The 13,908-nt window shown below is 41.9% G+C and overlaps 1 protein-coding gene across 1 annotated transcript in view; it reads right to left on the reverse strand.

Annotated features, from left to right (window-relative positions):
- Positions 1-6,747: 6,747 nt before the first annotated feature.
- Positions 6,748-13,908, reverse strand: part of RSU1 (Ras suppressor protein 1) — a 246,767-nt gene continuing 239,606 nt past the window's right edge. The window contains exon 9 of the mRNA XM_073629711.1: positions 6,748-10,149. Within this exon, the coding sequence (XP_073485812.1) occupies positions 10,047-10,149 (103 nt within the window). The 3' untranslated portion in view covers positions 6,748-10,046. The remainder of the gene's footprint in view (positions 10,150-13,908) is intronic.

The raw sequence follows: 13,908 nt of genomic DNA on the forward strand, positions 1-13,908 counted from the left end.
CTGTATAGTTTTAGTATACTTCATTGCAAAGCCTTATGTTGGTCACGTGGGCTGACTGATACATATCGAACAGATTCCTCCATCCGAGTTGCTGGCTCTCTACCTCTCTCCTTCATGTGACTGCAGTTGATTGGCTGCTTGGCTCCTTTGACCTTCAGATTGATGTTTGCTAAGCTGGGTAGTACTGATAGGGCCACCCACGGATCGAATTTTGGCCAGGTCAGCAGGAAATGGCTGAAATTCTACTGATGCTTTACCTGATTGGCCATACATCCGGGAAGCCCCCCATTAATTTGTTCATCAAAGAAGTAAGGGTCTCGTCATCAAACCCAGATGGTGCTGGTGATACCTGAAACGTAATGTCACATTCACTGCACACTTCCTAGAAAAGCAGTGAGATATTCACACATGCAAGGGATGAAATCATTGCCTTGGTTTTAAGGGAGCAAAATCAAATTTTTGGGGGTTTTCGAAATAGTGCAGCTGATGTTCTGAAGAATTTTTGAAGCCACTTCCAGACACAAGCTCATCAAGTTCAACCTATGTGTGTGATTATATGTCAGTATTACATTGTATATCCCTGTATGTTGCGGTCATTCAGGTGCTTATCTAATAGTTTCTTGAAATTATCGATGCCCCCCGCTGAGACCACCACCTGTGGAAGGGAATTCCACATCCTTGCCGCTCTAACAGTAAAGAACCCTCTACGTAGTTTAAGGTTAAACCTCTTTTCTTCAAATTTTAATGAGTGGCCACGAGTCTTGTTAAACTCCCTTCTGTGAAAAAGTTTTATCCCTATTGTGGGGTCACCAGTACGGTATTTGTATATTAAAATCATATCCCCTCTCAAGTGTCTCTTCTCCAGAGAGAATAAGTTCAGTGCTCGCAACCTTTCCTCATAACTAAGATCCTCCAGACCCTTTATTAGCTTTTTTGCCCTTCTTTGTACTCGCTCCATTTCCAGTACATCCTTCCTGAGGACTGGTGCCCAGAACTGGACAGCATACTCCAGGTGCGGCCGGATCAGAGCCTTGTAGAGCGGGGGAATTATCGTTTTATCTCTGGAGTTGATCTCCTTTTTAATGCATGCCAATATTCTGTTTGCTTTGTTAGCAGCAGCTTGGCATTGAATGCCATGGCTGAGCCTATAATCTACTAGGAACCCCAGGTCCTTTTCCATCCTAGATTCCCCCAGAGGTTCTCCCCCCAGTGTATAGATTGCATTCATATTTTTGCCACCCAAATGCATTATTTGACATTTTTCTACATTGAACCTCATTTGCCATGTAGTTGCCCACCCCATTAATTTGTTCAGATCTTTTTGCAAGGTTTCCACACCCTGCAAAGTTATTGCCCTGCTTAGTATCGTCCGCATATACAGAGATTGAACTGTTTACCCCATCCTCCAGGTCATTTATGAACAAATTAAACAGGATTGGTCCCAGCACAGAACCCTGGGGGACCCCACTACCCACCCATGACCATTCTGAGTACTCCCCATTTATCACCACCCTCTGAACTTGCCCTTGTAGCCAGTTTTCAATCCATGTCCTCACCCTATGGTCCATGCCAACTGACCTTTTTTTGTACAATAAATGTTTATGGGGAACTGTGTCAAATGCTTTTGCAAAATCCAGATACACCACGTCTACGGGCCTTCCTTTATCTAGATGGCAACTCACCTCCTCATAGAAGGTTAATAGATTGGTTTGGCAAGAACGATTCTTCATGAATCCATGCCAATTACTGCTAATGATACCGTTTTCATTACTTAAATCTTCTATATAGTCCCTTATCATCCCCTCCAAGAGTTTACATACTATTGATGTTAGGCTAACTGGTCTGTAATTCCCAGGGATGTATTTTGGGCCCTTTTTAAATATTGGTTCTACATTGGCTTTTCTCCAATCAGCTGGTATCATTGCAGTCTGGGGAGTTTCCTTGTCGTGGACCCAAAATGTAAATGTTTTGTCCCACAAGCCACTTAGTTATCACTTTGCCTTATGGAAAGGTGCTCCATCATGCTGGAAAAGGCATTGTTCGTCTCCAAACAGTTCTTGGATGGTTGGGAGAAGTTGCTCTTAGAGGATGTTTTTGTACCATTCTTTATTCATGGCTGTGTTCTTAGGCAAAATTGTGAGTGAGCCCACGTCCTTGGCTGAGAAGCAACTCCACACATGAATGGTTTCAGGATGCTTTACTGTTGGCTTGACACAGGACTGATGGTAACGCTCACCTTTTCTTCTCCGGACAAGGTTTTTTCCGGATGCCCCAAACAATCGGAAAGGGGATTAATCAGAGTGGCTTCTTTGCTGCCCATCTTGACACCAGGCCATCCTCCAAAAGTCTTCTCCTCACTGTGCATGCAGATGCACTCACTGCTGCCATTCCTGAGCAAGCTCTGCACTGATGGTGCCCCAATCCTGCAGCTGAATCAACTGTAGATGTTCCTGGCGCTTGCTGGACTTATTTTGGGCACCCTGAAGCCTTCTTCACAAATGCAGTTGAAAGGCTTTTTATGGGATTAAGTTAATTTTCATGGCAAAGAGGGACTTTGCAATTAATCTGATCACATTCTGGAGTATGTTTAAATTGCGGTCATAAAAACTGAGGCAGCAGACTGAAAATTAATCTTCGTGTCATTCTTAAAACGTTGGCAACGGCTGTACACATTGCCTTGGTGCTATAGGTTCCTAGTCTCACCTGCTGGTAAACACTGGTATTGCAGAACACCTATAACATACAATGGTTCCCTGTGGGAAGAACTGTGTTTTCATGATCAGCCTTCAAAACTTAAAAAGGACATAATAGGGGAACTAATGACCTGCTAAGTCTATTTACATAAAGGCATGGACAACAGCTCTGAACGAGCAAAACAATATTCCTAAGCTTAAGGAGTATTAATTAATTTGGGACCACAAAAGTTGTATCATTAAAATAATTACATAAAACTACATGTATGGGCACTTATCTAGTTCCTATGGTTTATACAGGCAGGTTAATAGCAAACACAGCTCATCAGGCACAGATGATATTGCAATGTTATGCAACCTCAGTTGCTATTTTTATGGCTTCTTCATGTTCTAGTAGTGTCGGCAGTTATTGCACTCATTAAATCAGGTACGTGTCACATATGCCATCTTGTACACAGCCTGGGAAAAACAGATAAACTATACAGGTTGGTTGGTGCTGTACAAAGATCATATGGTGAAATGTGGAATAGAGAGCCCAGGTAGGATCATAGGGGAAAAGGTGGGATTTGAAGGTAGGTTAATGGAATACATTGGTAAAATTATGGGCACATGATATTTTTAATTTTAATTCAATTGGGCAACCAGACTACCTGTTCTGTTGGTTCTTTCAAAGAGGAAAGGTACTGCTAAATAAAAATACTCTATATTACCAAAAGTATTGGGACATCTGCCTTTACACGAACTTGAAATTTAATGGCATCCCAGTCTTAGTCCATAGGGTTCAATATTGATTTTGCCCACTCTTTGCAGCTATAACACCTTCAACTTTTCTGGGAAGGCTATCCACAAAGGTTTAGGAGTGTGTCTATGGGAATGTTTGACTATTCTTCCAGAAGCACATTTGTGAGGTCAGGCACTGACGTGGACGAGAAGGCCTGGCTCACAGTCAAAGCAAGGTACACAAAGACATAAATGAGCGAGTTTGGGGTGGAGGAACTTGACTGGCCTGCAGAGAATCCTGACCTCAACCCGATAGAACACTTGTAGGAGACTGCGAGCATGGCCTTCTCGTCCACATCAGTGCCTGACCTCACAAATGCGCTTCTGGAAGAATGGTCAAACATTCCCATAGACACACTCCTAAACCTTGTGGACAGCCTTCCCAGAAGGGTGGGACAAGTCAATATTGAACCCTATGGACCAAGACTAGGATGTCATTAAAGTTCATGTGTGTGTAGAGGCAGGAGTTCCAATACGTTTGGTAATATAGTGTATATACACAAGTAAGGTTTTTTGGACCACAGTCCATGGACATTATGGGCACCACAACAACCTCTTATTTATAAAATATTTTAATGTTTTATGATTTTAACTGAGCATCAATAAAGGTTGTATTTCTATAAATAAGAGGTTGTTGTGGTGCCCATAAAGTCCTTGGACTGTAGTCCAAAAAACCTTCATTGAGCAACACTGGGACGTGGCACTTCAGTTCCCACATCGCTACCCAGTGGCTTCTCCTTCGAAATTTCTTTCCACTGCCAAATGAAAAGTTGAAGTAAGGACATTGAGAGTCAAAACAAAAAAATCCATCGGGGGCCTGGAGAGATTAATAAAGACGGAACAGCCTTGTGGACTAATGCCCCGTACACACGTCGGAATTTCCGACAGAAAAAGTCCAATGGGAGCTTTTCATCGTATATTCCGACCGTGTGTATAGACTTTTTATGTCGAAAATTCAGACGGACTTCGATAGAGAACATGTTCTATATTTTTCCGACGGAACACATTCCTATCAGGAAAACCGATAGTCTATATGCTGTTCCGACGCACCAAAAATGACACATGCTCTGAAGCAAGTACGAGACGTTGTACGTCACCGCGTTCTTGACGGTCGGAATTTGGTGTGACCGTGTGTATGCAAGACAGCTTGACAACCTTCAGAGTTCATTCCGATGGCAAAACCGGTTGTGTGTACAGGGCATAAGTGTATGTATACAGAATGGGGAAAGGTTAGCACATGCTTGACCCCCAAAACACATTGCAAATACACACATTTTACACTACAAATAAAGTAGTGGACTTTGGTGTTTTATTCTACTTCTTTGTATGGTCATATCTGAGATCCCAGTGCTTCCTTTGGTACTTAACAGCAGCTGAAAACCAACCGCTCTAGCTATAGAAAGTAGAGAAATTCATCTTTAAAATTCGCAGCAGAGGCACTTACATTTCAGCTATTTTCTATAACAGCAGAACTTTGACAGCCTGAGAGCCTTTTATTATAAACAAACATTGGGTACTTGTAAACTGTTATAAACCTGACTTTAGAGTCTCTGTTGCGATCTTTGAAGATTAACAACTTCACAGTACAAACAGCTAGAGAAGTTAGTGAGGTCTTCTTTTAAAGCTCCTTTACTGCTTCTTAAAATGATACTAAAGTCTTGTTTTTTTAGTTAAAAATAACAAACGTTTTATACTTACCTGCTCTGTGCAGTGGTTTTGCACAGAGAAGCCCGATCCTCCTCTTCTCGGGTCCCTCTTTGGTGCTCCTCACCCCTTCCTCCTGTTGAGTGCCCCCACAGCTTGCAATGGGGGCACCCAAGCTGAGCTGCAGCTCCCTGTGTCCGTTCAGACACTGAGCCACGGCCCGGCATCATCTCTCTTCTCGTTGGCTGAATGGCTTTTATTGACAGCAGTGGGAGCCAATGGCACCACACTGCTCTCTCAGCCAATGAGGAGGGGAGTCCCAGGCAGCTGAGACACTCGTGCAACATCACTGGATCTAGATGGGGCTCAGGTATTAGGAGGCTGCTACACACAGAAGGTTTTTTATCTTAATGCATAGAATGCATTAAGATAAAAAACCTTCTGCCTTTACAACCATTTTAAGAATATGTAAATACTTTAATGTCCATGGTCCGGCACAACTTCACTTCATTCTACTAATGGTCATCCTGGCATTCATTTTGTGTAGTAAGCTTGCTGGTGTCTTTTTCGTACTGGTTGCCCCAAAATCTGTGAAAATGGAAAGTATTTCCTGGTTACAAGAAAGGTTTCACATCCACAGGACCAATGATTCACTAGAAAGAGGAGCACTGTGAAAATTTCTTTGAGGGTATGTTCACACTGAACGCAGGTTTGAAATCAGCATGATTTCAAACCCGCATTTCAGTGCAAGTTCGGGGGCAATTTGAAAGCGGGTTCATGCACAGATGTCTATTGAAATCACCCCGAAGTTGCCAAAAGTAGTGCAGAAACTACTTTTGGAAATCGATGCGACGCCGACTTTGCAACAGTGCCATTGCCGGCTATGTGATTTGACCTGTCAAATCATGCCGATGTGAATGAGAGCTCAATCTGGGATCAGTGGTTTTAGTTACCCACATATAAGTATCTATATATTTAAAACTTTATATGTAGCTGTAGAGGGGAGCAGCTAAGGGAAATACCGAAGAGTGTCACTCTAAGGAACAGCTCTGGATTCGATAGAGTTGCAGACATCACATCCAAGATGGTGTTGCCCAGTAGAAGTCTTTTGACCTTTAGATGTCTACACAAGGGAGTCATTTGTGGGTAAATAAAATCCCTGAAATATGTTAAATGCACATATACCTTACAGAAAGACTTTTGTTGAAATGAATGGTTTGGCGACTGGCACTTTTTTAGGCACCAAGTGACAATCTTTATTTTTTCCGAGCTTTAAATTGTGGCCCTATAATTGGTAAGCTTGAAGATTACATTTACTTGACAGACATTTTCCATATTTTGGGATGAAGTGGCACCTGATGATACATCACAAGACCCATTCCAAGTGGCATTTGATGGGGGATCACATGACCCATTCAGTTCTTTGCCTCTCTAGAATCTCTCAATTCATTTCTAGCACCAGAACATAAATGCAGCATCCTAATTCTAAAACAAGTCACATTCTTCAGACCTCCACCATCCTTCCCCAGGGTGACCTCTATTAACTCAGGTTGCACACATGTAAATTCTGTGTGTGGATGATTGTAATAACATACATCTGACAATGTATACATTAAAAAGGCAACAACTGTTTATACATCAAGGTGGATATTTATTTTTTTATTTTTTGTGGTATGTTTAGCAATTAGTTTACAAGAATATCCAACACAAAAACTCATCCTGGGCTACACATCTTACAGTCATACAGCATGAAGGAAGTTTTTTTTTTTTTTGGTACCATGGATACAAAACGAATGAGAAAATATATTGGATGCTTTTCATGTGAAGGTCCAGGTCATACAGGTTTGTTGCATAGCACTGATTTAACTGATTTTTAAAGAGAACTTGTCACATTTAATTTGACTCTGATAGCTTCTGGAGAACAGTACAATTTGTAGTGCTATGAGTCTTCAGATCCCCTAATATCAACAAATTTACATTGTTTTGGTGTCAGGGCTGGGCTCAGCCCTTCCTTCTCTGAGCTGGCCACTCAGTTGTCGGATAATTGCCAGCTCCTATCTCTCCACAGTTACTCAGCCGTTGATGATATCCTGCTCATCAGTCCTGCCTACTTAAGCCGTCCAGCCCAGAGGATATCTGCCTTCGCCTTGGTCAACAACACAGAGACTATCTCCTGCATTCCTGTTAAAGACTTGCTTGACTGACATCCCTTCTGGCTCCAGATCCTGCTTGCTGTTTTACTATGCTCATCTCCGGCTCCCTGACGTTTGGCTTGTCTGACTATCCGTTCTGGTTCCTGAACTCTGGCTATGTTTTTGACTACGTTTGTTCTATTTACTTTTATTATTAAACAAGTTTGATTTAACTGTACTTCTGTCTCAGTCTGATTTCATATAACATATAGTACTTTATCCTCTTTTTTTCTTTTTTTATTCGACTAGTGGGTTGAGCGAAAAAAATACTGACAGAACCCCACATCAACACATAGATGTATGATGCAGAGATCTCCCCTGCCATGCTATTGTATTCTGGAGCCACCAGTATACACAGATCAGTGCTTGCAGTAATCTAACAGTCTATACCCTGCTTTACTCTCAGCCTTTACTGATTGCCTTTTGGACTCTAAGATGCAAAACCTGTTGAATGAATAGGCAGGTAAAGGGAATTGGCAGGACCAGACTCTGAGCCATGGGTAATATTGGTAATATAATAATATTTCTTGCAATATTATGAGACTCAGGACCATGGGAGCTGGTCTAGATTTGCATAGTGAGGGCTCCATAGGTTTCAGGGCCCCAGGGGTACCATGCAAAGTATATGAATACCATCACTGCTACAATGGATGCCATTCTTGTTTTTACTGAGCATGAAAATAATTACAAACATGTAAGTATGAAACACTGCAAAACATATTGGAACGTGCATCTAAAAGATAGCATAAAATGCAATGAAAGTTATGGAAAGTGTTCAAAAACATGTCAAAAGTGCACAGAAAAATGTATGCATTTTTGATTATAAAAGTGTGAATCTAGCCTTATAACTGCCCTATAATGGTCTGAACATGTAGCCAGTAAGGGTCTCTGAAGATGTTCACTAAATCACTCCGCTCTGATGTGTGTTGGTGCATACAAGATGGCCACACTTACCTGTAGGTAAGTGCATGCAACAGTACACAGCACCTGTATCTGCTAACCAGCCATGTGTGTCACCCAGTGTTAAACCCAGAAGTGGATGTGGAGCAGCTCATACACACTGGCAGACATCAAAGCCAAACCAGGTGACACACTGGGCCCATGTGCACTAGACTTAAATCTTGGTCCCATAATTGACAAGCTAGAATAATAAGCTTCATTTCACTTGACACGTGGTCCATGTTTTTAAGGCAAGTGGCACCTGATGGTCAGATGACCCATTTGAAGTGGTATTTATTAGGAGATCATACGACCAATTCAGTTCCTTGCTTCTCTACAATCTCCAGCTGCTGCAGACTGAAGGCAGATACAGCAGGTCACATGAAATCCTTAGCACTTCAGCATAATGGCAATACTACACTCATCACATCTGTGATTTCATATGCAAGATATTAACTTTCCTTATTACAGAACCTTTGGGGCTACAAAACACTAGCTGGCTTGAGGAATGATTTTGTGACTTCTTAAGGAATACATAAGTGAGCAAAGTAATGTCTTTAAAGGTTAGGCTGGAGTTAAATGTTGAGGCCTTAAGCACACTGTATGTTCTTGACACTTTTTTCTCCCACAGGAGTTTAGCAGCAGCAAAAACGTGAAAAAAAGCAGCATTTTGCATGGGCATTATTGCACGTTCATGCGTCTGGTGTAAATACAGTTGATTGGCCAGAATTCTGCCCATTAGAATGCATTACCGCAGGAATGCGCCTAGCATTAATGCGTGTTAAAGAGTTTTTTTTTATGCTCAAAAGCTCTTTTCCTGAATGCACAAGTGATGATTTTTTTTGCTGCCTGTAACCCCCCCCCCTCTGCTAAACTCCTGAATATGCCTATAGTGTGCATGGTAACATAGGCCAAAATGAAGGGAGAGTTTACAGGCAGAGGAAAAAAAAAAAAAAAGAAAAACTCAAACGCCTGAAGAACTAGATTTTTTAAATTGCAGTGGGCCAAAAGAGAACTAGCCAAGAAATAGAATTGGTAAAACATTGAATCTCCACTCCTAAACTGTTCTATTCCTGTGTAGCCTCACCACAAGAATTACCGAGTTTTCCCTGTTATTCAATTAATTACTCTCTACCCATCAGAGCAGAAATGTCGGGCCAGTGTCAGGTTGTAAGGCTTCCATAGAAAATGGCCTGTTCTCTTTCCTGAGCTAAGGGCTGATAACTGCCATTGTATCCAGGCTGCTAAAGAAAAGTAAAAACGGCAGTTAACAATGATTATCAAATTACGCAAACCAGAAATTAGCTCATTTTCATTCAACTGAACACTTGCAAGTAGATCTGTCTGACCTGCAGAGAATCGAAGCAATTAACGAATTCAGACAAATCATGACTCATGAATTGTATGATCCTTCAGAAATCGGAAAGATCTTCGAATGCAATCCGATTCACAAATTGATTCATTTATCACTATACAATAGCTTTGGTTAAAATGTTCTATTAAGGTCGAGTACATACAGTAAAACCATCAGAAAAAAAATACACAAAATTAGGTTTGTGAAATGTATAATTAAAGGCAAGCCTTTTGGTTAATACCTGACAATATGTATGTAAATATAAAAGTGTAACAGTTATAGATGCATAGCTAATAATGCTTTTTCCACAGCGCAATATATATAAGGCAAACAAGGTCAATTCTCATGGCCTAAAGTAATGGCAGTTTCTTCCTTTCAAGGAAATAAATAGAAATGATTAGGCACATGCAGACAGGCCATGAAAATATGGCACCTATCAGAAATCTATTTATTCTTGGCTGCCAAGGGCTTGCGGCTGATCTTCTTGGATTTGTCGTTGTTCTTCTTTGGGGGCTCCGGGTTGGCCTGCATGTGTCGTCCATAGAGGCTACAAGACACAAAAGAAGGAATTCATATTACAAAGGGAAAATATCTGAAAATAGTATTGACCATTTAAACCGGTCACATCTATTCATTTCACACACACGCAATAAAACGATATATAAATATCTGTATATTGGGAGTCAAGTAAGGCAGCTTTTTTTTTTTTTTTTTTAACCATTGTAGAAACAACAGCTTATTGATCCACTAGAAACTATTGCGATTACCATTTTCTTTTTTTAACTGACCCCCCAAAAAAACAAACATGGCTATCATTGCTCTTCTAATATGACTGACACAGTATAATGGCTAGCTCACACAAGCTTCAGCTTCCGAACAGCAATCTAAAGCACGTTTACATAAAGAATTTAGAAGGCATTCAGCCAGCCTCAAAGAAACTTTCTTTTATCTGGGAAGAGTAAATTGTCAAAAAAATATGGGAGATGCTATGGCTGATCACCTCCTGAAAAGACTTGTTGAATGGCTAATATGCTGACCTGCTAGCATTAAACCTCTGGCTTCATTATGTCTAGGATGTTCCACCAGCAGGATTTCCAAACCATAATTCCCAACTCTGTTCTTGTCTACCTAGAGGTTTCGGGTGTTCCCACCCACCTTTGCGTGTTTCTGCTGGTTGTAAACCTCAGACATGAAATATGAACAAAGCATATTCCTCTATAGCAGTGGTCATCAACCCTGTCCTCAGGGCCCACTAACATGCCAGGTTTTATGTATTACCTTAGGGAGATGCAGACTAGAATACTGCAATCACTGAGAAGCAAATCATATCACCTGTGATGTATTTCAGTTATCTTGCAAACCTGGCCTGTTAGTGGGCCCTGAGGACAGGGTTGATGACCACTGCTCTATAGTGTGTACTTGTTTCAATTAAGTGCACTAAGTGTCATTTCTGTCTGCTGCCTGGTTCCGCTGCTATCAGCATGAATCACTTCAGACAAGTTTTCCTGACACTAAAAGAAAAATGGTGACGGGAGGAATTTCCAGCTGTTCTTGTGTGCTGTGTGAAGAGGGGGTGTCTGTAGCACCCTCTAGTGTGTGCTAGTTGTTAGTTTAGATTGTTAGTGTAGGTAAAATTTATTTTAGCTCAGGGCTAAGTGAGCTATGAATCTGGGTCATGGTTCAGTGAGTCAGGTCTGGATGACTCATCCTAGCAGCCTCTCTGTTGCCTCCCCCTGTTTTCTGGGACATTAGAGAATGTTCTGGAAATAGCGGGCGGAGGCTAGGAGGAGCTGCTTGGAATATTTATGAGGACCTCAGCCAATCCCCAGTGAAGGGCTAGCAAGGGACAGGCCAATTCATAATGAGGCATGAGTCATGCCAGCAGGGGCAATTGGGTGAAAGATGGAGAGCTGAGGAGGTTGTCGGTGACGCTTGAGGGTGCCCCTTAGTCTGGGGTGGTGTCCTTAGGGCCTGGGGCTCGGATGCTGGAAGGATCCTACCAAAACACACAAGGAAGCCCTTTCTGGAGAAACCGGAGCAAGGAGAAAGGACAGAGGAAGCAGGTCAGCACTGCAGGGAGATCTCTTGAGAGTCAGCTGGGTGGGTTGGTGAGTGTCAGTCTGGGGGACTGTGGGGAGAAGTTAGCCTGGAGGGCTAGTGAAAGAGGCAGCTGCAGCCAGGTAGGTTGGCAGTGCCTGAAGACCCTCAATAAATAACAAAACCAAAGTCACGGACTGATCTCGGACTCTGGACTGTCTGTGAATCTTCGGTGTGCCTGGCTGTGAAGGGTGGGGGATCCCATTTCATCTGCGGCCCTTAAGGGGTGCCCTACACCTCCAATCAGCTCTCAGAGTTCTCCCTGAGCTCTGCAGACTGTAATTTTAGCTCTCCACCCCCGTTTTCTGAACTGTCAGACAAGTTTAATAGATTCTGCACTTTGAACAGCTGTAGAGGAGAGATCCCTGCAGATAAACAGGTACAACTTATGTAGGAGGATTTGTTATATCTCTGCGTATTACCTGGGGCCAGTCACTTCACTGGGTATATGTAAGGATTTACAACCACTTTAAAATGAAAAAAAAAAATCCAATATAGATGATGGCCTCTAAATTTCTCTCATGCCCAGTTAACTTTAACACACCAATGATCCCCGTCTGGGTGTTCTGAACACAGATCTTGGAAGTGTATACCTGCAGTACCTCTCTGCAAAATATGCACATTTCCCTATAGTCTATATTAAAAATCTGCAAGTACAGAAAAATATCTGTTGATCCTACCAGAAATCCATTGAGCTTATAACTTTCTAATGTGATCTGCCTCTGCTGAATGCAATCTCAGCCCTGCCTGCTGGATTACAGAGCTTTACCTGCCCCTGCCTTCTCTACCCCTTTCTAAATACAATGACTAATTTGATTTAGCTCCCCAGCAAAATAAGGCTGCTGCCTTGACTCCCAAGAGCCTGTCCACACAGTGTGTGTAGGAAAAGGTCTTTTGGAAGATGTAGTTCTGGGGATATACTTATGCCAATTCGCAACAGGAACAAGATAAAACAAATGATGATGGGGCATGATATAGAGGGGGAGTGGGAGTAAATTTGGGTCATGACTACAAAAAACAAAACAAAAAAAAAAACACAAATGTGTTCAAAGCTTTGCAAATGTTTGCTGTACAAGTTATTAGTCTTCAGACTAGCATATAAAAGCTGAAGGCTGTGTGATCTAAACCTACAGTTGTGCTCAGAGGTTTACATACCCCGGCAGAACTTATTATTTCTTGGCCATTTTTTAGAGACTATGAATAACACAAAAACATTTCTTTCACTCATGGTTAGTGTTTGGCTGAAGCCATTTATTATCAATCAACTGCATGGTGCATGTGCATGGTCGATTTGCCAGAAGAAATGCGACAAAGTAACCCGCTTACAATACACCAAACAGCACAGAGACAAGCCTCAAACCTTCTGTCACAAAGTCATTTGGAGTGATGAGACCAAAATTGAGCTTTTTAGCCACAACCATAAACGCTACATTTGGAGAGGAGTCAACAAGACCTATGATAAAAGATACGGAGGTGGATCGCTGATGTTTTGGGGATGGGTGAGCTACAAAAGGCACAAGAAATTTCTTCAAAATTGTTGGCAAGATGAATGCAGTATGTTATCAAAAAATATTGGAGGAACATTTGCATTCATCAACCAGGAAGCTGCGCATGGGGACTTACTTGGACATTCAAACGTGACAATGGGGGTTATTTACGAAAGGCAAATCCACTTTGCACTACAAGTGCACATGGAAGTGCAGTCGCTGTAGATCTGAGGGGAAGATATGAAATCAGGGGAAGCTCTGCTGATTTTATCATCCAATCATGTGCAAGCTAAAATGCTGTTTTTTATTCTCCTTGCATGTCCCCCTCAGCGACTGCACTTGAAAGTGCACTTGTAGTGCAAGGTGGATTTGCCTTTAGTAAATAACCCCCAATGATCCAAAACACAAGGCCAAGGTGACCTGTCATTGGCTACAGCAGAATAAACTGAAGGTTCTGGAGTGACCATCTCAGTCTCCTGACCTCAGTATCATTGAGCCACTCTGGGGAGATCGCAAATGTGCAGTTCATGCAAGACAGCCCAAGAATTTACAGGAACTGGAGGCTTTTGGGAAGCATTACCATCTGAGAAGATAAAGTCCCTCATCCAAAAATACCATAAAAGACTTCAAGCCGTCATTGATGTTAAAGGGGGCAATACACGGTATTAGGAACTGGGGTATGTAAACTTTTGATCAGGGTCATTTGGGTAGTTTCTGTTGCC

Source organism: Aquarana catesbeiana, linkage group LG05, assembly GCF_042186555.1.
Source record: "Aquarana catesbeiana isolate 2022-GZ linkage group LG05, ASM4218655v1, whole genome shotgun sequence".
NCBI classification, from domain to species: Eukaryota; Metazoa; Chordata; class Amphibia; order Anura; family Ranidae; genus Aquarana; species Aquarana catesbeiana.